Source organism: Polyergus mexicanus, unplaced genomic scaffold, assembly GCF_030449975.1.
Source record: "Polyergus mexicanus isolate NDT 795.1 unplaced genomic scaffold, iyPolMexi1.0 SCAF_6, whole genome shotgun sequence".
Lineage (NCBI taxonomy): Eukaryota > Metazoa > Arthropoda > Insecta > Hymenoptera > Formicidae > Polyergus > Polyergus mexicanus.
In genome coordinates, this window is record NW_027223326.1 from 9,369,097 (window position 1) to 9,393,405 (window position 24,309).

The 24,309-nt window shown below is 32.9% G+C and overlaps 2 protein-coding genes across 5 annotated transcripts in view; one reads left to right on the forward strand and one right to left on the reverse strand.

The window, feature by feature from the left end:
- On the forward strand, positions 1-24,203 carry LOC138934245 (very long chain fatty acid elongase AAEL008004). 2 transcript variants are annotated; one of them, XM_070297793.1, is made up of 5 exons: positions 1-594; positions 11,357-11,718; positions 15,562-15,699; positions 17,663-17,905; positions 21,991-24,203. In XM_070297793.1, the coding sequence occupies exons 2-5, from the start codon at positions 11,380-11,382 to the stop codon at positions 22,168-22,170; spliced, it is 900 nt and encodes a 299-aa protein (XP_070153894.1). In that variant the 5' UTR covers positions 1-594; positions 11,357-11,379; the 3' UTR covers positions 22,171-24,203. The 2 variants fall into 2 exon arrangements, with proteins under 2 accessions (XP_070153894.1, XP_070153893.1); XM_070297792.1 differs by having other exon boundaries at positions 2-594; positions 11,378-11,718.
- Positions 1-24,309, reverse strand: part of Sit (stuck in traffic) — a 57,765-nt gene that overhangs the window by 32,755 nt on the left and 701 nt on the right. The window contains exon 2 of one of the 3 annotated variants that reach the window (XM_070297790.1): positions 21,940-22,144. The gene's annotated coding sequence lies outside the window, so the exon portion shown is untranslated. Of the gene's footprint in view, positions 1-21,939; positions 22,461-24,309 lie in introns of those variants that run through there. The other 2 variants (XM_070297791.1, XM_070297789.1) reach the window with 2 other exon arrangements.

Genomic DNA, 24,309 nt, shown 5'->3' on the forward strand with positions numbered 1-24,309 from the left:
TTACCGCGCCGCGGACTATTCTCGCAGCATCGGCCGTTGGACCCATAAGCGCACGCACGCACGCACGTACGTTCGCACTGTACACGCGCGTAAACGCGTTTCGATTCCGGTGCGCAACCTCACGACCCTTCGTAGGACTGATCGTTGTGCGCCGCGCGACCAGTACCGATCGCGTGTATGCGATTGTGGGAGTATATGTAGCTATCTGTACGCATAGGTGTTTTTCTTTTCGATCCCGCGAGAAAAGGGAAAGCCGCGTGAGCGATCGGTGCACGGAGTGACGACAACCTCCCTCCGCGACCCTTCGCTCATCGGAAGGGGATCCTCGCGATTCAGTATCCATCACCAGTGTCCGCCGCAATCGGTCGACGTTGCGTCTGCCAGTTTCGAGGGAAGTGCGCGAGAGTCGAGCGAGCGAGTCTCCGATGATCCATTTGATGCGTCGCTCGGATTTGATGCAGCACCATTAAATCACATAGAGATCGGTAACTTCGGGTGGCTTCCAAGTAACCAAGAGAGCAGGAGTTGGTGAAGTGCGAAGTGCCCGGCCAAGTTTCTGATCGACGATCGAATCCGGCGAAGCGTGAGCAGAAGGTAAGCGCATTTCGGAAATCTCGGGGAGGAGAGCGGAACGCGAGCGAGCGAACAGTCCGAAACGAATTTCCGCCGCGAGAAATCGGACAGATTCCTTAAATGGATCGGTGCGCGTAAACGTATGTGCTTGTTAGAAAAAACATTGCGTTGCAAAAATTCGCGTACGTATCCGAATATCATCGAGTGAATCTTCAAAATTTTATAAAAGATATGCTGCGCGTTAGAGAAAGTTAAAAAAGTTGAAGACAATTCGATAGAATTATAACGAGACTATCAGTATCAGGCTAGGAATATCAAAGACAATTTCTGTGCCGAAGAAATTTCTTCCTATTATCTTATGTGTTTTGCTCAAAGTGAAAATATTATATCATTGTTAACACGCATAAACATTCTAATATGCGAGATAGCATCTGGCCACAGATCAAATAGTAGAGCAATACGCTAGTGTCATACAACGGCTTTGTAATTTACATTACAAAGCGTTATTACTGCTCCTTTAATTGATATACAAATTTGATAGTACGGAAAGGTAAACTAGTTTTATTATAATATCGGTGATGCAATAACGGATCCACGATGCAATTAAATAGTTTGTATTTTATATGCCACAGGCTTGTTAATATTCAAAAGCCGTATTTAAATACTGACACAATATGATAATACTTTTCATTCCGACTGCAACATAATTTTATCCGCCAAAATATATTGTATATCTCGTACATTAAAGTTTTTTTCTCCGGATACTGCTCTCGATCTCATCGTAATTTGTTAATTTTAATCAATCTCAAATTTTAATGAGCTTCGAAAGATAGAATTAATTACGTCAATATGAAATGGCAAAGATTTCAGTCAAAAAATTCTAAAAAATTTAAAAAAAAAAGAATATAAAAAAATTGAAAATACAAAATAAAAATTACTGTATTAATGGCTTAACGATTAGAAAATTATCGCCAAAATAACCGTTGTTCATTGTCTAAATCGTATCGTTCGTAAAGTCCCCTATCGATAAAAAGTGGAACAAGCAAATTTTCTTCAATGCAACCGCATGACAATTGAAGTGTGTCACATATATATTCTCATATCATAGTAAGTTCTTCGAAAAAATTTTGACATTAACCTTCTCTTTCTCTCTTTCCCTTCTCCTTTCTCTCTCATTCTCTCACTCTTTCACTGTCTCTGCCATAATATTTTAACAAAATATTTTGTCAAAAATGGGTCAAATATTTGACTGCATCTTGCGAAAGCCATCTTTTTGCATAATATGCAATATTTCTGAGCAAGAAGAATTTGTAATAATAATTTTTAACAAACATATTATGTAAAAAATATATAGATAAATACGCGTGTATGTAATATAATAAAAAGAAGTAAAATATACATACACATTTATTAAGTTTTTTTGATACAATTAAATTTAATATTTTTATAAAATATATTATTAAATGTATGTTTACTAGCTTACAATTAATTTTATACATACATATATATATACAGAAACATTTAAAAAATGTATATTTTTTTAAAGAAATTTATTTTAAAGGGATGCTATAAAAGAATAGAGAGAGAGAGAGAGAGAGAGAGAGAGAGAGAAAATTTCATTGAATGAATGACGGATCGCAATTTATTAGCCCGTTTAATGTTTTAATACATATATATTCTTGAAAATAGAGACGCACCTGTATTTAATAATTAAGATGAAAAATATATGCGTTAGAAATGCCGCAGTAGCCTTAATTCTAAGTGTCTGGCCCTATCGTGAATGCTGCATACATATTATTTCTCGACAGGTGACAAAATGACGATCCTTTCTCAAATTCTTTCTCAAGTTCTGTAGAAACTTTGCTCGCAAAGATCTCGCTAATCTGTGTACGTATATACACCGAGCGTGCGTTTGCTTTGCATGTGGTCAACTACCTGTTATAATGTAACCCCCACGTATGTATATATCCAGGCACATGAAATGCGTTACATTACACAACCGTCTCGAAACACGCCGTAATATTCGGCACAAGGTCGCTGGACCGTATTCGAGCCAGTTTCTTAATAACGCGACGCGATTTCGCGATTATCCGAGGGAAAGGTAATCTGCCCTTTTGAAGCGACGTCAGATAAAATATTTGTAAGTTAACGGAAAAAAAAAATTCTTGAATTTCCAAAATCCTTAAATCATTACAGTTTGTAATCTTCAAATCTAATGCGGATCTAATTAGCTTCCTCCTTAATATTCGAATCTAATAAAATCCGCAAAATACAGCAAAAAAAATATATATGAATTAATTAATCTCTTTACGTCATTTATATAAACAAAAAATCTAGATAATATTATATATATAAGTCAAATGTGCAGATTAAATCATTTATATTGGAACTTAATAACTACATAGTTGTATTGCTTCTGTTGAATGCAAATGACCAATAATGATATCCCAGTAAAAAAGAATCAGTCGTTAATATATATATATATAAATATATGTAATATCGTTAATAACTATCTGTCATGAAATGGACAAACAAGATGAGAATGGCAAAAAAATAGATAAACTTATTATGTTAAATTACTATTTTCTAATAAATAATTAAATATAAATATAATCACATGATAATGATCGATTCCCGCATCTTCTTTGATGAGTATTCAGAGAAGATCTTTATTACATCTAGAGATGTGAATATTTTTTCTTATTGTAAAGATATGTGATAAAGAGATGTGAATTTCTTTTATAATAATTTAGTATAAATAAACTAAAAAACATAAACAAGAGTATGCATTATTTATTGATAAATTTCCGATGCTTTTTTTATTTTCAAAGTAAGTTTATTCAAAGTGAAGAATAATCTTTTAATCTCGAATAAATCATAACATGTAAATATGTATTTTACTAATCGAAAATGTCAATTTGTTTCGTAAAAACTTGAACATGCTATTAAAAAAAAAAAAATCTTTTTTTTTTTTCCCTTCTTTTATGGAAATTTATGAGAACACAGTTTTTATATAATTGAATTACATATCTCATAATATATAATTTACTAACAAATTAATTTTTGTCTTTTTACAGATAATTTTAAATGAAAAAGAAATATTAAAAAAGATATTATATATAAAAAAATGTTTTTATATAAAATATATTATGACAAAATATTATACAATATCTTCTTCGATAGATCGATCTAATTTGTGTTCACACTCGGACGTATGTATATGTACGATTCTTATATCGTATTTTCGGTTATTAAACTTTTAAAATTCAATTTTAACATGCAAAGAAGTCAAGAAAACGATTTTATAAGTGCTCTTCAAATTCATTAGTTTCCTTAAGTTAATAGTAGCCTTGAGATTTTTATTACCTCATTACATTTTAGACGAATAGAGATGATAAAATTATCATCTGATTAATATAATATAAGCGCTTCGTTAGAGTCTCTGCCGAGATGAATGATCATCGGAATGCAAAAGGTGTTGAGGCGAAGAAAGAAATAAATCTCGTATTTACACTAGACATTAAGGCACGATTTCATGTGGCACAATACATCTCTCTGTAAAGTTCTGAAGATATTTTATACTAGTCAAGGCTAAGATCTCTCCAACGGAGACTGCAGAATTTCGAAAGAGCGTTAAGGTATCGTTGCTTTTATCCAAATCGAGGACATTGAAACACTTGAGAATTGCAGAGGCGATTACTTTCGAGTTGTTAACGATAACGACGCTTTCATCTCTCCTTCAACTATTATCTTCTAATTTGCGCATTTAGCGTATCAGTTGACAACATTAATCTATATTAGTGTCTAATCTAGTCTGAATACTAATATTCAATATCCCGAACTTGAAATTTTAATGAAATCCATATACTAATATCCTGTTTAAAAAAATGTATACACTTTCCCTCCCGAAACACAATTTTGAAAAAAAAAATACTTGCTAATCTTTTTTTTTTTCCAATCTTGTAAGTCTGTACATGTACATTTTATATTTTTATATAAGTTATTTCTCAAGGATCCTTATATGTTTCTTTGAATTGCTTAGCGCAATTTGTTTCCCGATCAACTACATCGACCTCGTCCTCTTAAGCAAGCAATATAAAGTTATTCGGCTTTATGGAGAAATTTTAATGCGAAAACAATACTAGCCAAAAAAATATGCTTTCATGTCGGGCAAAAAGTCAAACGCGATTTTTACGTTTCACTGGCCGGGAGCAAAGTCGAAATAAAACGTTAAAATGATAAATTGGAAACTTCGGCGCGCCTCATAATTAATTCCTCTAAAAGTGAGCAAAAAACTACGAGATCGATATATGGGATAAAGAGTTATGACGTCATTGTATCTCATTCTTCATTTGACAGTCAAATAAAACTGTCACGTAAATTGTATATTGAGTAAATTTTAATTATAAATTTCGTGAAAAAACGCAAATGCTGTAAATTGTTTCAACTCGATTACTACCATCAAAATCTACTTTCTTTATGAAAGAAAAACAAGACTGCAATCGATTAGCAGATTTTCTTGCGTTTCTACAGAAGAGGAATGTTGAAACTTGAAATAACGATTTAAAGGATAAGTAACTTAGAGAGGAGAATTTACGTAATTTTATATTGATTTAAATCTTTGCGACAACCCAGTAATCGTTATAAAGTTGGTACTTTACTCCTGTGCTTTCCCTGCGAAGTCCCTAAAAAATATTACAAAATCTTCAAAGATGGACAATTATTAATTGTATCAGAATAAAAAATATGTCGCATCACATTTATATTTCATCATTATTTCGATTTATGTCCCATCATTATCCTAATCTTGGACTTTGCCACTTGCGCGTATAATTTTGAGTGAATTTGATCTAACTCGCTATAAATGTTTGAAATTAAATGTACTACAATAGTAAATAGCTATTTCTGAATCTAATAATATATCATAAATCTGCGCTTTTACCTAAACGTTTCTAAAGAAATGACGTCGTTACTCTAGTAAAACGGTGAAAACTGTTCTTAAAAGTCGATAAATTTCGATCGCGCAAGAACAGGCTAGTAGCACAGAGAAATTAGCGAATAATAGCCGTTTTTTTTTTCGTATGCACAAAAAGAATTGCATGATGATGTACAACGAATAGATCGACAGAGAACCCGTTTTGCGATATAGAGCGTTCGTTTCCGGGCTGGAGGCACAAATCCAGGAAAAGCAACCGCTAAAGGAGCATCGATAAGAATAGCAAGTGAGCACGCGTTGTTTAAGAAAATATTAAATTGAATAAAAATGAACGGAGAAGAAGAAATATAAAGATCGAAATAAGCACATCGTGTGATTTGCAATAATCGTATACAAAACATTGTACTCTCTATTTCTCTCTTTCACGATAATTAATTAATTCCAATATAAGAAACCAAAAGTAAGAAACGATTCCATGAAGCTGTAATATCTTTTCGAATCTGTAGAAGATGATTAACGTTTAATTATATTCGTTTAATCATATTCGATTTATTCGAAATATATAAGAATAGAGTGACTTTATAAATAGTTTTATCGACGGAAGAAAAAAAATTATTCCTTTGCCGCACTTACATTAATAATGCTAATTCTGACGTTTTACCAATTGCGGATGTGCTTTCTTGACACAATTATAATCCGGTCAAAATGTCTCGTCAAGACTGCTAATTTCTTAATTTCCTGATTGCAATCGAAACAATCGCAGTCTTCTTGCATAAGCCAACAAAGCCGTTAAGCAAGTTCGATTTAATCGATTAACTCTTATCAAGAAGATTGCTAAACGATTATTATATACATGAAACAGAAAGCTGACACAGCAAAACGATTTTTAATCGACTGAAAAAGTGAGACGAGAAAGAGAAGCGCAATGCAAATCCTTCGTAAGATAAATTCAACATATGCATAAATATTGTTAGAATTCGCTAAAAAAATAATAGCTCTTTTAGCTTTATTTCCAGAGCTTAAGCACATGAATGAAAAATATATAAGTTTTTACGGGATGATGTAATAAAGAAGATTAGAAAAATTAGATGAATGATCTTTAATTTGATCGAAATGTCACGGAAAGATTAAAATAATCTCGACAATGCCAAGCAAAAGTGATACACGCGCGTTAAAATTTGTATCAATTAGTAGCACGAGATCAGAAAGTAAAAAGATGCGCATGTGCGCGCGTTAAAAGGAAGTGAGTGATCTGAGAAAGTGCGAAGCATAGATAGAGAGAAGAAGAGATCGTGGAAGAAGAGAATAAAAGGAAGAGCCACTTCACCCGGCATGACAACGGCAAATATCTCGTGTTATACAGCCGATACGGGCAGAGGCCGATCGGCAATTAAACGGTCGGGACGACCCACTTACCCACTAAACTCAAAGAGCCATCCTGCCGCATGGATGTTGCCATCGCATCATCGGAATTCTCTTCTCGTTGAGAAAGAACTCGTCTACGACACTGGCTATACGGTATTTCTCTCTTTCTCCATCTCCCTCTGCTCGCCACCTTCTCCCGATCTCATCCTTCTTCGTATTTTCGCGGTCGCGTGAGACTTTCTCTATGTAACGAGTACCGTTTTGCTCTACAGATCGTGCCGTTTGCGCGATATACCGGCACCGTAAGATGAGACATTCGCCGAGATGAGACGACGCGAATCAGGATTCGCATGTCGGATTCCTCGCCTAAAACGCGTGCCGTTATTAACCTTGTCAGATTGACGACCCACCGTTCTTCCCGATAAATTTAATATCATTATGGTGGTATTAAAGTAAAATGAATAGGTTAAAGTAGGTTCATAATCCAAAGGCATATTTCAAATTATATATGTTTGCTTTTTAAAGCATCCGTGCGCGCATTCTCTCTCTCTCTCTCTCTCTCTCTCAAAATTTTATTTCCGTCTCGTAAGAGAAAAATATCTATTTTCGTGACTGAAAACAGATTTTTCGCTTATTCAATAACATACAATATAATATAATTAATATATAAACAAATTATTAATTTTTTTATTCCATGTAATTTATAATTTCATGGAAAAAAAAAACTAAAGATAAAGGGTAAATATATACTGAGATAATATTTAAATGTAAAACGTACTTGTGAATGAATAAAATGTGAATAAAAATTCAATAAATCTTAAATTTAACGAAAAATTCACGTGTATAATACTTTCACTTGGGCAACACGTGGAAATATTTGTAGAAACTTAGATCATTAACCCAGATTCTCTCGATAAACAGTGCAATGCGTTTTTGCGTAATCTTAATCATAAGCAACATTGACATCATCGACACGATATGATCGTGTTTAAATAACGCGCATCCGGTGAGACGCGAAATCAGGGGTTCATTCGTTGCGGAATGTAACGAAGGTTGCTCGCGAGCGTAAGAGAACCCACGTCTCTACGTTTCAATGCGCACACGCAATACGCGCGTACATATGCGTGCGCGATATGTAAGAAGTAATGGTAAAATCTGGCCGTTGATCGTAGAAAAAGGCGAAGGGCCACGCAACGACATTGAGCAACCTTCAGTCGCATATAGCCGTTACCCCAGTTTTCGCAGTCCGCGGAACTGCAATATTAATTACGCAAACGCTAAAATACGCGGCTAGCCTTAGAACACACCGTACCGGCCGCAGCGGCAATAATCGAATCGCGGCTCGTTTATTTTTCTGGTCTGCTTGCCACCTGCTCATCCCCCATGTCCATTTTATAAGCGGGATTTATAATTAAATTTCGATAACCGCGAGCATGGATAAACGCAATACAAGTGTTACAATATATTCCCTATTCGTATAATTGGACAAGATTGTGCGGCTCATTGTCTAAGAATTATCCTTGGCGTAATCGTTTCTCTAATCTCTCCCTCTCTCTTTTTCTCTCTCATTTGTTATTTAAAATTTCCGACATAATTTAATATTAATGACAAGCGATTATTCCAAGGATCTTTTTCTAGACAACGAGTCGCATATAATATAATTGAAAATAACATAAAAACTTGGGAAAGTATTGTAAATAGATTATAAAAACGTCTTAATTTTTCAGGCTACGTTAGAATTCGGCTTTTTGAAGAACTCAGTAATAAATGGAAAATTTTAGTATATCTACAATAAATTTTACATATATGCGAGAACGTTCTTTAAAGGATTCTAATGCATAACATGAAACTGCATATTGTAGTTGCATCACGATTACGGAAATCATGAATAATCAAATTGTGAGAAAATTGTCGTTATGATCTTTTCTCCCTCGTGCTGGACGCAATTCTCTCTATCCTATCTTAAAAAAAATAATAATACTTAGCTCGAAACCGTCCGAGTTATATCACAAATACGGAAATCATAAGTAATCGAGTGTTACAAATCGCGAAGACGCAGTCGCGGCTATTTTCGCGATTCCGCTCCATTCGATTAGCCGGTGTCACCCAACGTGACAATGGAAAAGAAATGCATCGAGAGTCTCCGAAAGATGATTACATAGAGTCTTAAATCGGGCGCGGAAGTGAAAATCTACTGCGAAAATCATTTAGGCGATTACGAACTCTTACGAGGACCGACTATCTCCTCCGTCGCGTTATACAAATCGGTTGTCGCGCGCGAAAATTCGCACGACTCATGTATAATAATCTGACACAAACCGTCAGATCTACGAGAATGCAATCTAATGACCATGTGGTAAAACGGTATTTATCCGAAGTACATAAGATTACGTGATATAGATTTTTTTTCTCCATGAACGGCGAGAAAGTGTCATTTTCGAACTAGTGCTGTTCGTCGGTAACAATTGCGATAATAATAACGACAAGTTCTAAATCTCGTAAAGTACATGACGTGACAGAGACAGAGTACTGAACATGCGACGCACAATACTCAATTATTATCAACATGACTGTCCCGCGATTACGCAAAAAATTCATCAAAGATCGAATGTTCTTAAGCACGATTACGTATATATATATATATATGTATATACTATAAAAGTTATTAGAGAGATACAGAGATAATCTTTGACAAGCTAAAAAAAAAATGATTTATTTATTTATTTATTTTTTTTGGCTATTGATTTTTCCTCTTCTCATCTTGCTTCAAAGATTGCAGCCACACATGTAACATGTAATTTGAAAAGAATGTACATTATATTGAATATAGTAAAATTAAATCTGCTGATTCATATTAGTTTGTGTTTGGCATTAAAATCATATTGTCCGAGAGTTTTAGCTTCTGTCGAGAAATCGTTATAAATCAGCATCATTAGTCATTGAATGATGATGATGCGTGCGATTTAACGCTAATCATGCGTACATCTGCTCGGTTCATTTGAATATAGAAACTGACATTAGAATTCGATTTTAATACTATATATATAATAATTATATTAGACACATATATATACACATAAAATAAATCACTGTATCTTTGCCTTATAAGCGAACGCAACGATGTCAGAGAGTTGCAAATATATATATATATATATATATATATATATATATATATATATATATATATATTTGCAACTCTCTCACATCGTTGCGCTTGCTTATAAGACAAAGATACAGTGATTTATTTTATGTGCAAAACAAGATAAAAAGAAAAAAAAATACGAAGTGATTAATGGAGAGGATGAGGACAAAAGAGGGAGGGAAGGAAAAAAGACCGGTTGACATCCGTACATAAAGTCATAGCGAAAGCGTGGCATGATGACTTTGCGATAACACAAGAATTCTTAATAACGTCGTCGTATATACGAGCTAGACTCGCTTCGATCGACGATTAGGATTATACGTATGTATAATTGCGCGCATCAACGTGAACGGAAAGAGTATTATTCGCGAATCTCGCCCGATTGCAAAATTACATTGCTTGAGAGAATGCAATTCAGTTAGTTCATAACATACAATACGTGTATATGCAAAGAAAAAAAAATATACGTTCATAAAAAATAAATAAATATTAAGTTTTTTAAATAAATTAAAATTCATTAGAATAATAATAATTTTAATTTTAATTTACAAAAGAAAATATATATATATATATATATGTAATTAAAGTGACTTAAAAATATTCCATTGATTCTTTCAAGTAAATTATTCTACATCGAAAATCACATTATAATTTTTGTTAGTTTTAATAAATTTTAATTTATTCAAACTAACAAATTTTATTAATAATTTATTAAGTGCACGATTTTCTCGATCAGAGACTATATAATAGATACTAATTACAGAGTTGGAAAATTGTAGAAAATTGTAGAATACCTTGTCCAATAAAAATAGCAAATATCCAGACCTGACTTGAACGAGAAATCAATCTGATTGTAGATTGGATTGTGCACAACTAACAAGCGCAACCCACGCAAGTACAGACTATATCCGGCACGTAACCGGATCAAGCTAAATATTTATTAACTCTCGATATGCAGAGAGACCGACAAATAATTGAAATTCCACAGATTTTACTAAAATATTAATCCTTCTGTTATCAGAGAAGTGGCTTCTCGCTCTTCCACATTCTTAATTCAATAAAAATAATAGTGATTAGCACATATGTATTAATAGTATTCAAAAAGAATACACATTAATTATCTACACATTAAAATATCTTTCTATCTTTACTCAATACGATCAAACATTTTGCGTATATCATTTACTCTATGCACATTAAAAATAAAAATATTCTGAAATTGTTTGACACGATAATTTTTGTAAAGTTTCTGATTATGTCTAAAAATTCTGATTTAATGGATATGTAAAATATTTTTGAATTTTTCAATTAAACGTAAAGTTTGTTTTTAACAATATCAGTTTTCACATTCTTTTTTGTAGAAATGGCATCGGCAGCAGCAGAATTAGTAGCAGAAAGGGAGCCGGAACTGAGGCTCGAGATGACAGATTCAAACAGGACGTTCGTAGGCGCCCAGGGTCTGGTCAAAATGGCCTTAGATCAATACACGGAGATTCTTACGACGGTCTCGGATCCGCGTGTCAGCGACTGGCCTCTGATGGATTCGCCTATACCGACATTTCTCATCGTGCTCCTTTATATATATGGCGTTGTCATATTCGGCCCGCGTATGATGGCCAACAGAAAGCCGTACAAACTCAGAAGTATCCTGGTAGCGTATAACGCGTTTCAAGTTGTCTTCTCGCTAGGGATGCTATACGAGGTAATGTTTACGAATTTTTCACAACTATTATATAATCGAACACATGATAAAATTTTATTTTTTTCGGGAACTAAACTAAATTTATGACTTCTCATCAGTATACATATATAAAATCAATACATACCCGTGTTGTTTTCAAAGGATATAATATCTTAAATATATTTAACAAATGACACATTTAGCCTCATCTAAAAAATCTATAATATTAATAAATTTGATAAAATTTTTTAAGTGTCCTATGCAATCCAAAACCTACATATTTTACGTGAAAAGTTAAATATCTTGCAAGAAAATAAAAGCTAATATATCGTATTGAATGAAATTGAATAGGAAAATTATTTTATTTCGGGCGATTTAAAAAATTGGTAAATTTTAAATAAATGTGTAAAACAAAATACAATATTATTTTAAAACATGTTGAAGGAGATACAATGATTATGTAAAATAGTACGAAATGATTATCGAGAGAATCATGAAAGTAGATACCTCGACAAAGAGGCACACGGGCTAGAAATCGTGTAATTTGCGACCATACAACCTTTGGGCGGGAAAACGTGCTTACGAGGAATGCAAGAGCAAGGAAGAGAATGAGAGAAAGAAAGGAAGAGAAAGAGAGAATATTTATATGCGAGTGAATGACTGAAAGAGAGAAAGAGAGAGCTTGATACGACCTTGTCTAAGTCACCCTTGACTTTCGCGTCTTCTTATAGCCATCGTTAGATTCTCGCTATACAGGAAATCATACACGACGCGCAAAGTTCATGAACGCTAATGATCCGTCAGGATCTAAGGACTCGGTCGACGATGGAAGCCGGTCAAGCAACTTCTGCCACGTTATATAGGTCACGATGTAAGTATGTCGTTGGTATAATATAACGTATACGCGAGATCGAAAAGGATTGGATCGCTAGTCGCGGAGATGACGATGAAGAATCGAAGCGGACAGCCGCGAATAAATTCGCGAGATTGTTACGGTTAACAAAGTGTAACGGTGAAAGGGGATGATGAATAGTTGGCGTAATCGTCGACACAGAGAGAAAGAGAAGATTGAGGAAGAAACTTCGACCTAGAACTTCAATTATACTGCGCGAGCGTCAACGCAATCACGAGACAACTTAATTGTCATAAGATACGTATCTTAATTAAATTCCACTCTTTGTTAAATACATATACTATTTAATCAATCGTATTACTTTCTTATATCACTACCATAGATCATTGTTATAACGCTTTAAACTATTACATTAAGAACAAACGAGTATTTAAGAATCGCGGAAAAAAGTTTATCTTAAATTGTTAAACGTGTTTTTAATCGAGTCGTTTCTCGGGAGGCTTAATTAATTTGGATTCAGTATGGGCAAACAGGAAGCAGTATGAGATCATTATAATTTCAAAGCAAAGCATCGATAAAAATCCTAATACTAAAATTCTCAAAAATTGTTAAATTAATTAATTAAGAAAAATTTAAATCTCTCATAAAACATTTTAATAGAGATGTCAAATCTTTCCAATCGATATCGTTTCCAGTTCGTACATTTATTTCGGATTTAGAGAATATAACTACTGTGTGTAAATATAATAGGTTAAACATTTTTAGAAATTTTAAATAATACAGACAGTAAAAACAAGAAATCATATTTCTTTTAAATTTCGAACGAAAGTTTTATTTTCTCGTGAACTGTAATTAATTGTATATATAACGCGTTAATTCTGCTCATAAATTTAGTGGTAAAGTTGCTCAATAAAGAATTTACAATTCTAATAACAGAGAGATGCGATCTCTCTCTACTTCTTTGGTGGTAACCTTGACCTACCTTGATTACCGCATAACACCAGACGTAGCGAATATCTTTAAAAACCTTGTTCTGGACAAGGTTACTAAAATACGAAAGCATCCGCTTTGTAATAATCTAATTACAATAGAACATCAATTTCGCAATCTGTTCTTCCCCACTTGATAATAATCAATCATTTCGATCTTTTAAATGGCAAAAGATATTAATCGCAAACTAATTTATATACTTATACAATATTTTGTAGTTATATCATTTTTATTATCGTATATATATATATTTTTTTTTAGCTAATATATTTTCTTTTTTTCTATTACAAACATGGAATAGATATGGCTCTCACATCTTTTAAATATTTTTTACAGATTGCACATATCAATATAATACAATTCTGCGTGAATTATTAATTATTGTATATGCATTTTTATTGCAATCCTTAATTTAATATGTTTAAAATATACAAGTATTCAAAAAATTTCGACATATACATATATACATATGGATGTTTCGACATCGACACACACATCACTAAAAATTTTTTTTCATGTTGAAATTATATATATATATATATATATATAAATTAATATTGAAATATTAAAAATGTCTTTTTATTATTTTCGTATTATCTATTACAACGATCTGAAACGTGATAGGAAATATACATGAAGTATAATATTTCATGGTGACTATAGCCGTTGCTTAATCGACCTATGCACTAATACGCATTTCGTTAGCAACGAGACATCCTGTTTTCGACTTTCCATAAAGTGCTAAGCCTCGTTCGTCATTCCTACGGCGTACGATCAAAAATACGAAGTAAAATTCCGTGTGGAAGGTCACACAACAAGAAATGATTTTTCATGCGCAATGGGATGGATAATGAACGGTTGCAACTACGCGAAAGTTTATTTTGCAGAAGAGACTAACCGCAGTAACTGTCGTCTCTGTTAGAGAATCAGTCGGGATATCTTTTTATATGCACGAAATGAGATAAATTTTCAAGATATTTCGATCGTTCAGTTATGTGATAATTTTAATTCACTTAAAACATAGAATCCTTTAACAATTGTTCTTTTTACGTCAAGAGCAAATAAAATAACACACATGAGTTATCTCTATCAAGTGCGTTAATAAAGTAATAAAAAATCACATAAACCGGTTTAGTATAAAATTATTATTATTTTACACAAAAAAAAAATAAATAAATTTTATATATATACTTTCTGAAAATAAGAATATTTCAAAAGACTTTTCTTTCTCGTAAAAAATTTTGTACAACTTTCTAACGTATTGTTTAAACTATTTAAAATTACAAAATATCGTAAACTGAATGAAAAGTTGTCAAGTCATGAGAAAAAAGGTGCAAATCTGTGTATGGAAGAAATAAAAAATAGATTTATTATGCAAATATTAAGCAGATAAAATATACAAAAATATGCAAAACGGTACATGTCGGCCTTAAAACGCATAGTTCCTCTTGAAACCGATTTATATATTTTTGTTAGTCATTTGCTATGTGAAAGCTGATAATGAAATATATCGCAATCTTCACCACAAACATTTATAACCGAATCTAGAACATCAAATCAACGGAATAATAATGCTATATTTATTTAGGACACAATTAGCGATTATAAATAGTGTGATCACACATATCTATTTATAAAGAATATAAAGAAAATTTTTATAGATTTTTTTATAAAATATATCTATTTAATATAAAACATTACAAATTGTATTATTGTTTTCTTCAATTGTATTTATTTTGTAAGATGTATTTAACTTTCGTAATTCTTCTCGCAGAGAAAGCAGAGTTATCATTTTTCACGACCCAATATGGCGAAATAAAATAAATGTTTGCTCAAACCGATATTACACAAAATTACATTTCATCAACTTATTGTGTTGAATTTAAACAGTTTTTGTAAATATCGAAATAAATAAGTTGAGACATCAGATATTTAATCGATTTACGAGAACGCTAAAGTCAAAATCGTTTTATTGGAGCTAATTGGTATATATCTAATTAGATGTTTTCGATTTTTTGCAGCACTTGATGTCTGGATGGCTACTTGACTACAGTTACAAGTGTCAACCGGTTGACTATTCCTACAATCCGTCCGCTCTGAGGATGGCGAATCTTTGTTGGTGGTACTTCATCAGCAAATTTACGGAATTCGCTGACACGGTATGACTCACTTTCATACGTGACGTATCAGATAATAATGAAGATAATTATGCAAAAGGCTACAAATCAACAAATTTCCAAGAGAGATTTCTATATCTTCAAGTGTTTTAAAACAAAATTAAAAAAAAAAACTAGCAAAATATAAATATATAAATACATATTATTAATCGGATAAATATGTAATTGGGTAGAACTAGAAACAAAATGTTGTAATATATTAAAATAATTACAATATTCTAAATAAAAAAAGTATTATGTAAGTTTCTAATGAATATGATAAGGATATCTTACGCAAAGCATCATAATAAGTATTATTGACAATTTCCTTCGTGTCATCAAAACATTCAAAACGTTAAAACAAAAAACGAAATCACCTAATCAAGAGGCGCACTTTCTATTTACAGAGAAAGAATATATTCAGATGTATTTTTATAAACTAGAGATCTATTTGAGCTTGTTTACTTTGCTCTTAAAAACAGAACAAGATATCATCGATATATCGTGTTACCTTCATATATCGTGTTACTTATTTTTAGTGAAAATGTCGCGATTATTAAATTTTTAAACAATTTTATAGATTTCATTATTCGACATTTTAATGAATAAGAAATCCCGAATTATATAAAATCTGTTAAATTAAATGTTTAAAATAAAAGAACAAGACTTTATTATCCATTTGCACTTTCAAAATTTAATTCGTGCAAAATTTTTTTTTTCTCTCTGTCAAACTATGCAATCAATTGAGAGTAAATTATTGCGTATCTTTTACTTGCTGTACTTCATCACGCATGATCTAGTGAATTATCCTGTATTTCTGCGATAGATACTTACGCGTATGCATAATAAATAGATCGTGAGGTAAAGAAAAAGGCGGAGTATACGGTTAGCCTATTTCACGAGAATCGGATAGTCACGTATGTATGCTCGTATATCCCTTCTCGCGACGCAATAACCCTTAAGCAATCGTTTTTATTACCGCGAGCGAACAACGCGGGTAGCGGCGCCGAATTGCTTGTCGAACACGCAATCATGCTGGCGGATAAAAGGAGCAGATAAGATTTAATCAGCCGATTGCCGATCGTTCGTTAGATACCCTGACCGAAGGAACCAACAATTCGCGATGTTTGCCTACCTACCTACCTACCTACCCTCGCGAGAGAGAAAGTGCCTGCTAGACTTTCAACAACGCGCGTACGAAACCCAACCGAACATAGGAATCATCGCGAAACAAACTCCTTCGTTGTTTATTGCTCAATTTTGACAGCGGCGAATGTTGCCACTATCGCGTCTATCGTACTCGAATAAGGAAAATCATTGCACTCCGTTAACGAACGTAGATAATTTAGAGAAGATATATATACGGTATAAGAGCTTTATCTGCCGAATTATCACACTGTGAAATATCATACACACACACACACACACACATGCACTTTCCTAAATGTACTTTATATTAAAAAATCAATAACTTTTTGTTATTTATTTTCATATTAAGAAGCTTATGACTTGAGAATATATATATATATGTATATTAATTAATAAATTGACATAAATAAAAATAAATTATATATATAATTAAAAGTTTAAATAAACAATTATTATATAATAATTATAAATAATTTTTACTAAATAAATAATTGTTTTTAATAATATTATGTGTGTGTGTGTTTCAAATGAAACGGCCCGAAGATTTTATTTTGATATTTTTTTCTAATGAAAAATATTCCAATTTTTTGATCGAATATCTAATTCTGAATTTCTAAAGTTAGATCTTACATAGTTTTACAATCAGCATTGTCTTCAATCCATTTTTTTACATGGATTAAACGTAATGATTTGCATAGGGACGCGTCCGTTCCTATTTAGATCATAGGTCAGTGAATCTAGACCTAACAATAAGCTGAATGACAGGAAATTACGACCTCAGAAAATGTTGTAACATCGTTACTCATTGAAATTTCAGATATTCTTCGTACTACGCAAGAAAGATAGCCAAGTGACATTCCTGCATTTGTATCATCATTCTCTCACACCTCTGGAAACGTGGATATGTGTGAAATTTATCGCAGGCGGTCATGGTACTTTGGGCAATCTTATAAACAATGCGGTACATGTGATCATGTACGCGTACTATATGTTAGCAGCCATGGGCCCAGAATATCAAAAGTACTTATGGTGGAAGAAGCACTTAACCACAGTACAATTGGTAAGTAAGCGGCTCTAATTAAATTACACATCCTTTTGTAAACTAATATTCGTATGTTATTTCAAGAATAAAATTAAAATTAAATCAAGCCGAAACACATGCAAAATTTTTAAAGGACGTATTCAGACAAAATCAAAAGATATATAAAATTAACAACAAATGCAAAAATTGTTTTCTGTAATTGTACAGTTAAAAAAACAATTCAATGCACAAAATTATAGAGATAGAAAACTGTCCCGAATTATATTGTTACTATTCTGATTGTTTAACATATGAGCTATATGTTCAATATAAATAAATCTAAAAGCATCGTTATTTGTCGAAAAAGTTCTCAGATTCTTCAAAGCTCTCGATCACTATTGTTATGATAAATTAATCAATTTAATATGCGTTATCTAGGGTAGATTTTTCTCCTCCCTTTCAAGCGCAGTGTATGCAGTGTATAATTTGCAATGTACAATTAGATTCAATGCCTGTCGATACATTGCAGGCATAAGAATGCTGAGTGAGATTCTGACTGAGTATAATACAGCAAGAATGCATACGTGAACAAATGCAAGTGTACATTAGTATCGAGCGATTTTCTCAATGCGTGGATCATACCAATTTGCGATACCTTCTTCTTGCACAACACAAGTTTCGCTATAATAATCCGCGTTGAAAGTGAATGGATAGAAGCACTACTGACCCGTTGCCTTAAAGGTTTAAAGGGTGTGCATCGTGGTAGTACGCAAAATATGCTAATTGTCCGTTAAGACACATAGCGTGTTTGCTTTCCTCCCACAAGTCTACTTTTTGATGCAAATCCTTCCACGCACCGCTAATAATATTAAAATCAACGAAATTAACAAAATTTCATGAATAAAAATCAATGAATATTAATTGCGAAACAAAAAAAAAAAGAAAAAATTTATATTTTAATAAAGCAACGCTTTTTTAGACAGAGAAAGAGAAAGAGTGACAAATAGAGGAAATTCTTTATAAATATTTAAAATTGCTCTCGCTTTGCGCCAGTAACTAAAGTCTACGACAAAGTCTACGATAGAACGTACTTTTCATTGCTCGCTTTTTTGCGTGCCACTTTACTAGTTGTGGTTTAGGATCCAAAACTGGTCTCGCAACAGTTCGGCGTTTCTCGTTACAATAATCGCGACGACTTTAAATCAATCGTACATTTTTAATCTATGCAAAAATTGTAATGAATGTGGAATTTGCATTTATAATATACAAGAAACCTGTAACAAGATATGTTTTTCGAGATTAAAATAAATTGCGCGAAGATAGCGTATTCCTAATTCAGAATATTACTTATTCTTTTAAGCAAATAATATTAAATTCGGATTGTAAATGTATGGAAACAAAATAAGATTATTAAAAACACTTTTTTTATTCCGTTAAATTTTTTTTACTATACCGGCTACACCACTTAAAATATATTTTCTCAAATCTCTCTCTCTCTCTCTCTCTCTCTCTCTCTCTTTCCATCCATATTTAATAGAGACATTCACGGCTTTTAGAGAAGATCCTTAAAAAAAGAAAAAAATATTCGTGCTTATATACATCACGGCAGAATTCGTTCAGTCCCATCGTCAATATCTTTTCGAATCGAGATCTAAGATCGAGTTTAATATTGGAAAAGGGACAAATTTTTGACAAAGTATAGGCGCGCGGTCATCTCCTCTTTTCTCTCATACGGATATATAATATATAACATGTTGTTCGAATGAACTCGCGATCGCTCGTGGATTCTGGGCCATCGGCCATACATTCGTGCTCGTTAGAGATCATTCGGTCCCGGTCTCTACCTAGGCTCTAAATTTCATGCGCTGTACGTGCGCACGAGAGGTAGGGGTGAGGGAAAGTGAAAAGTACAACGCGCGCGCGTTGGGCAATTCTACTTGACTAGACCTCGCTTTAAAGCCGGCCACCGGACCCGGCCGACCACGCTGGCGGTGGCGCAATAATTTGGCATTCCGATATGCCGTACTGTGGAACACTGTCTTGTACTACCACCATCATCCCACCTCGGCAACACCATCATCATCATCGCCATCGCGGCTGCCGCGCCGTTCTCGTCGTCGCCGTCGCCGTCGTCATCACTTGCAGCCCGCACCCAGCGTCGCGAGACTCGCGACCTCGCGAGAGATACCGCGAACCGGCTGCATACCTACGAAGCCTCACCTAAATACTCACTTATCCCGGTTTATCTCGCAAGACCATCGATCCGCTACATGCCAAGTACAGGTGCACTCACTTGTGTTCGCGTTTTTCCCCACCCCCGAGAAGTTCCATCTCGCAATGGAACGCGCGGATAGATAAGGATATAGTCAGGATTTTGAAGAAAAAAAGTTTCGTCAATGGCGAAACTACTTTAAATCGAATGGTAGATAAATAGCACGGTTGTTTAATCCTTTAATGGAGCACAATTGCTAAATCGATTATTACGACACAGAGAACTTGAAAAAATATGTAATTGTTCAAAGAAATAATAATTGAAAAAAATTCGGCGATAACGAAAGATTCAAAAAATACTATAGAAACGTATACGTATGCATCGGTTTAATTATTATTTAGTGAAATAATGAGCAATTTCGTTTACAATATTTTAAAATCCGTCTTATAAAAAATTTAAAGTTGAATTACACCAACAGAAAATATTTTCACTTTCTTGCTAAATCTAATAGCAAGATATCTGACATTTAAGTGAGAAAAAATGAAAAAAAAGATTTTAGCAAGTTGCATCCATCTAGGGAGATTCTACACGTAGGTTGCGCGATATATCAATTGCAAATGTTAATTTATATATTGCACGATATATTGGTACCTACACAAATTATGGAAGATGATATATAATCAGCCGTATCAACATCGGTTTGAAATCCATCAAACAATTTCGCACATCTATTCTTAATTCTTAATTAAATATTAGAACACTATACAACAAAAAGATCTTTTCACTTGATAAATCTAATAATGCGCGCGAGACGTTTGACATTTAAATACGAGTAGAAATTAAAAAGTTTTAGAGAATTATTCACAGTTTAAAAAATTCTAATCCTACATGCGATTTGTAAGATGCCAATTGCAAATGTCAAATTAGCACAATACGAAAATAATTTCCTCTCAGCTCTATTCATAATTCTGACGATATGCTTGGTGCTTAACTTAATTAACATTATGTTTGAAATATTCGGAATATAATTCCTTATATATAAAAGTAGCGTTCGCTCGTGAAACACAATCATTCGCTCGCAACTGTCTTTGTTTCACATATCTCGAGCACACAGTGGGGGACGTATTAGAATAAATTGGCACCGAAAGTATATCTCGATAATAAAGCATGGCAGGTTTTTACCAAATGAACTCGCGGTAAATTTAACTATCGGCATACGGTGCGCGAAAACTCGGCCACATATATACACATCTATCTATATCTGTACTTTCTATAAGTCGGTTAACGGTGTCTGGCATTTATGTGTGACGACTCGCCCTATTGAATGGACTTTTCTTTATCGTACCAATCCTCGAAAACAATTTTAAGAGAAATACCAGTTGTAAGATAAACCGCGTTCAAAAAGTTCGAAAGGCTCTTGCCCGCACTACTGATGTTGTTTCATTCACGGATCGGCCTCTCGATCGTTAAAAGAACGAACATGTGATGGGCAATAGATTTATGAGTAGTTATTGCTACATAATATATGTATATTGGCGTATTTTCTTCGAATCGCTTGATGAAATCAATCATATTACAAAGCTGAGCGAACCAATCGCAATACGCAATACGACTATGTATAATACAAGAGAACCGAGAAAAAGATTTTTATATAAAAAAAATATAACATACGACGATAATATAAAATATGATGAAATCAAGAGTACTAAACCAAGTATACGCACAAGATTAAGTATATAAAAAAGATAATAATAAATTTAAATTAATTATTTTGCAAATTATAGGCTTTATACATTCAAAGCTTAAATTGCCACACTTCTAGGTTTGCCTTATTAGCTATTAATCTTTTTTCTTTACTCACCAAAGTTGTTCATAATTTCCAGTATCCGGCTAAATCCGCATTAACTTTCAGGTGCAGTTCTTCGTGGTATTCGTGCACAGCGCGCAGGCCCTCATTTTCGACTGCGGTTATCCGAAACTGATTGCGGGTCTTCTTCTACTTCACTCGTCGATTTTCATCGTGCTCTTCTCTGACTTTTATAGGACTGCTTATCGTAGAGGAAAGTCTGTGAAGGAACTTAAGGCTGAATAGAATACATGAAGGATATATGGAAGGGAAAAAAAATATTTGTTCCCATGTTGAACGAAAATACGCACATATCTATGTACACGTCACGAATTCGTTCAAATGTAGCTCTACACCGGTGAATCGTATTCAAAATAATATACAGTCGCAAATGGAATCTCTAAATATACGGGAAATGGGGAAAATATAATTCTTATTGCACTCTAAAAGTAATACAATTATCAAAGATAAAGAGAAAGATGAGTTATGATGAGACGAGTTAAAAATATATCACTTTTACGTCAATACACTTTCATATTTATAAAATTTTTCTTTATTTATGTAAAATAATTTTATATATAATTAAAGAACTATTTTTTCTTATTTTTTATAATTATTATAATTAAAAAAAAAAAATTTAACGTTGACAAGAGAAATTGATAAATGAAGAAGACGAGTCAGTCGGCCAATAGGTTAATGCTCGTATCAGACTCTCGTATCTTTTCATATCCGTTTGGAAAAACGATATACAATGAGAAATCTAGGATGACACAGAAAAGAGTTTGCATCAGAAAATCCCTTTTTATCCGTTGATGCGACTGAAACAGTCGCATCAACGGATGCACAGACATAAACCGTATTAGCTTCCGACACAACTTTCCGATAAGACAATCGAGGTCAAACGTTTCACTGGTTGCGGAGCAGAAGATATTGCTTCCGTAAGGAAGAGGATTCTTTTTCGTTATACCTCTCGTGTGTCCTCTCCGCAGGACATCTCAGGTCTCGCGCACTTTTGAAGTATCGGTTTCAAAAATATATCTTTATCATCTTTTAATCGGGGCCTCTAACACATATTTTTATATTGTTTGAAAGTTTAAAAATGTTCAATACGTTGCGCAATAAGTTTAAATAAATCTATATAAAATAAAGTCTAGAAAAAGTTTTAAAATTAAGTTTAACAAAACGCGAAGAGAACAACGTTAAAAACAAAACAAAACAATAAAACGGACATATAAAATTACATTGATTACAACTATAATTCAAGGATATATCTCTTTGCCATATTATCTGTCTTGAAAATTACTATTAAATTATGCTCAATTTGGTCGTATCTCAGAAACTCGGAATCGTCGCGTATCGACTAATCCTCAGTGTGTATCATAATTTTTATCATTTCATAAAAATTACTATGTTTCATCGATTCCATGTAAGTAGAATTACTGTAAATATAAAAGTAGTTGTATATGCGCACGCTTGGAAACTTGTCGTTCCCAGCTAAATGATGATAAAATAATTGATTTTGATGGATCTATTAAGAATATTATTCATACGAGTTATGAAATACGCGTTTGTGATTATATTTATCACGAGCGATTTTGATTCATGTGTTTTTCTTCATGAATTTTAATCTAAAATTTTTTTACATAACTTGAATCTCTTATAAGTCGATTCTTTATGCGCGCTCAATGTAATACCATTGTATTGTATTGATTTATTAGAATGAGAAAAATTCTTCAATCAGATCTTTCAAATCAGATAAAGATTTTCGTAGCGTAAAAAGCGTGATACCGATCCATCTATTATTATTATGGAAGTATTTTGTGAATATTCAAGCTAAATGTGTTTCTGATGTTAATGTACCTAATAATTATCCCCAGATATGTATCTATTCATAAAGAATAAAATAAATATAACATATAACCGTATGATTTAGAAAAACAATCAACGCAAGGTATTAAATGAAAAATTTGAAACTGTTTTATACGCAATATATACAATGTTTGGTATAATTTTTATAAATAATTATGACTATGTATCTAAATCGAAAAAAGATATAGAATTTAATAAATTTATATAATATTTGTATTGTGTTCACATAATGTAAAACTAAGACATGTTGTCACAAGATTTCGTGTCGTACGAGAAAAGGAGCGATCAAAAAACATTGTATGCTTGTCGATGCTAAGAAGACTCTCGAACAAACCGCAATGCGGATTTACGAATTACGAGAAGTCAACATTGTAAAATAGTTAATATATGAATGAGAATTTATGTTTCAACGACGCACTTTTAATAAATTTCATTTGCATCAATTTCGTCCGCAAAATCCACTAGTGATTACAATGAACTTGTAAAGAATGGAACTCGTAACTTATCGAAATAATT

What these genes read in the sequence shown, in the direction of transcription:
- LOC138934245 (XM_070297793.1), top strand. Translation starts at nt 11,380, where the DNA reads ATGGCATCGGCAGCAGCAGAATTAGTAGCAGAAAGGGAGCCGGAACTG. An exon ending in CGCTAGGGATGCTATACGAG is followed by an intron (nt 11,719 to 15,561) that starts GTAATGTTTACG and finishes GATTTTTTGCAG; the next exon opens with CACTTGATGTCTGGATGGCT. An exon ending in ACTTAACCACAGTACAATTG is followed by an intron (nt 17,906 to 21,990) that starts GTAAGTAAGCGG and finishes ATTAACTTTCAG; the next exon opens with GTGCAGTTCTTCGTGGTATT.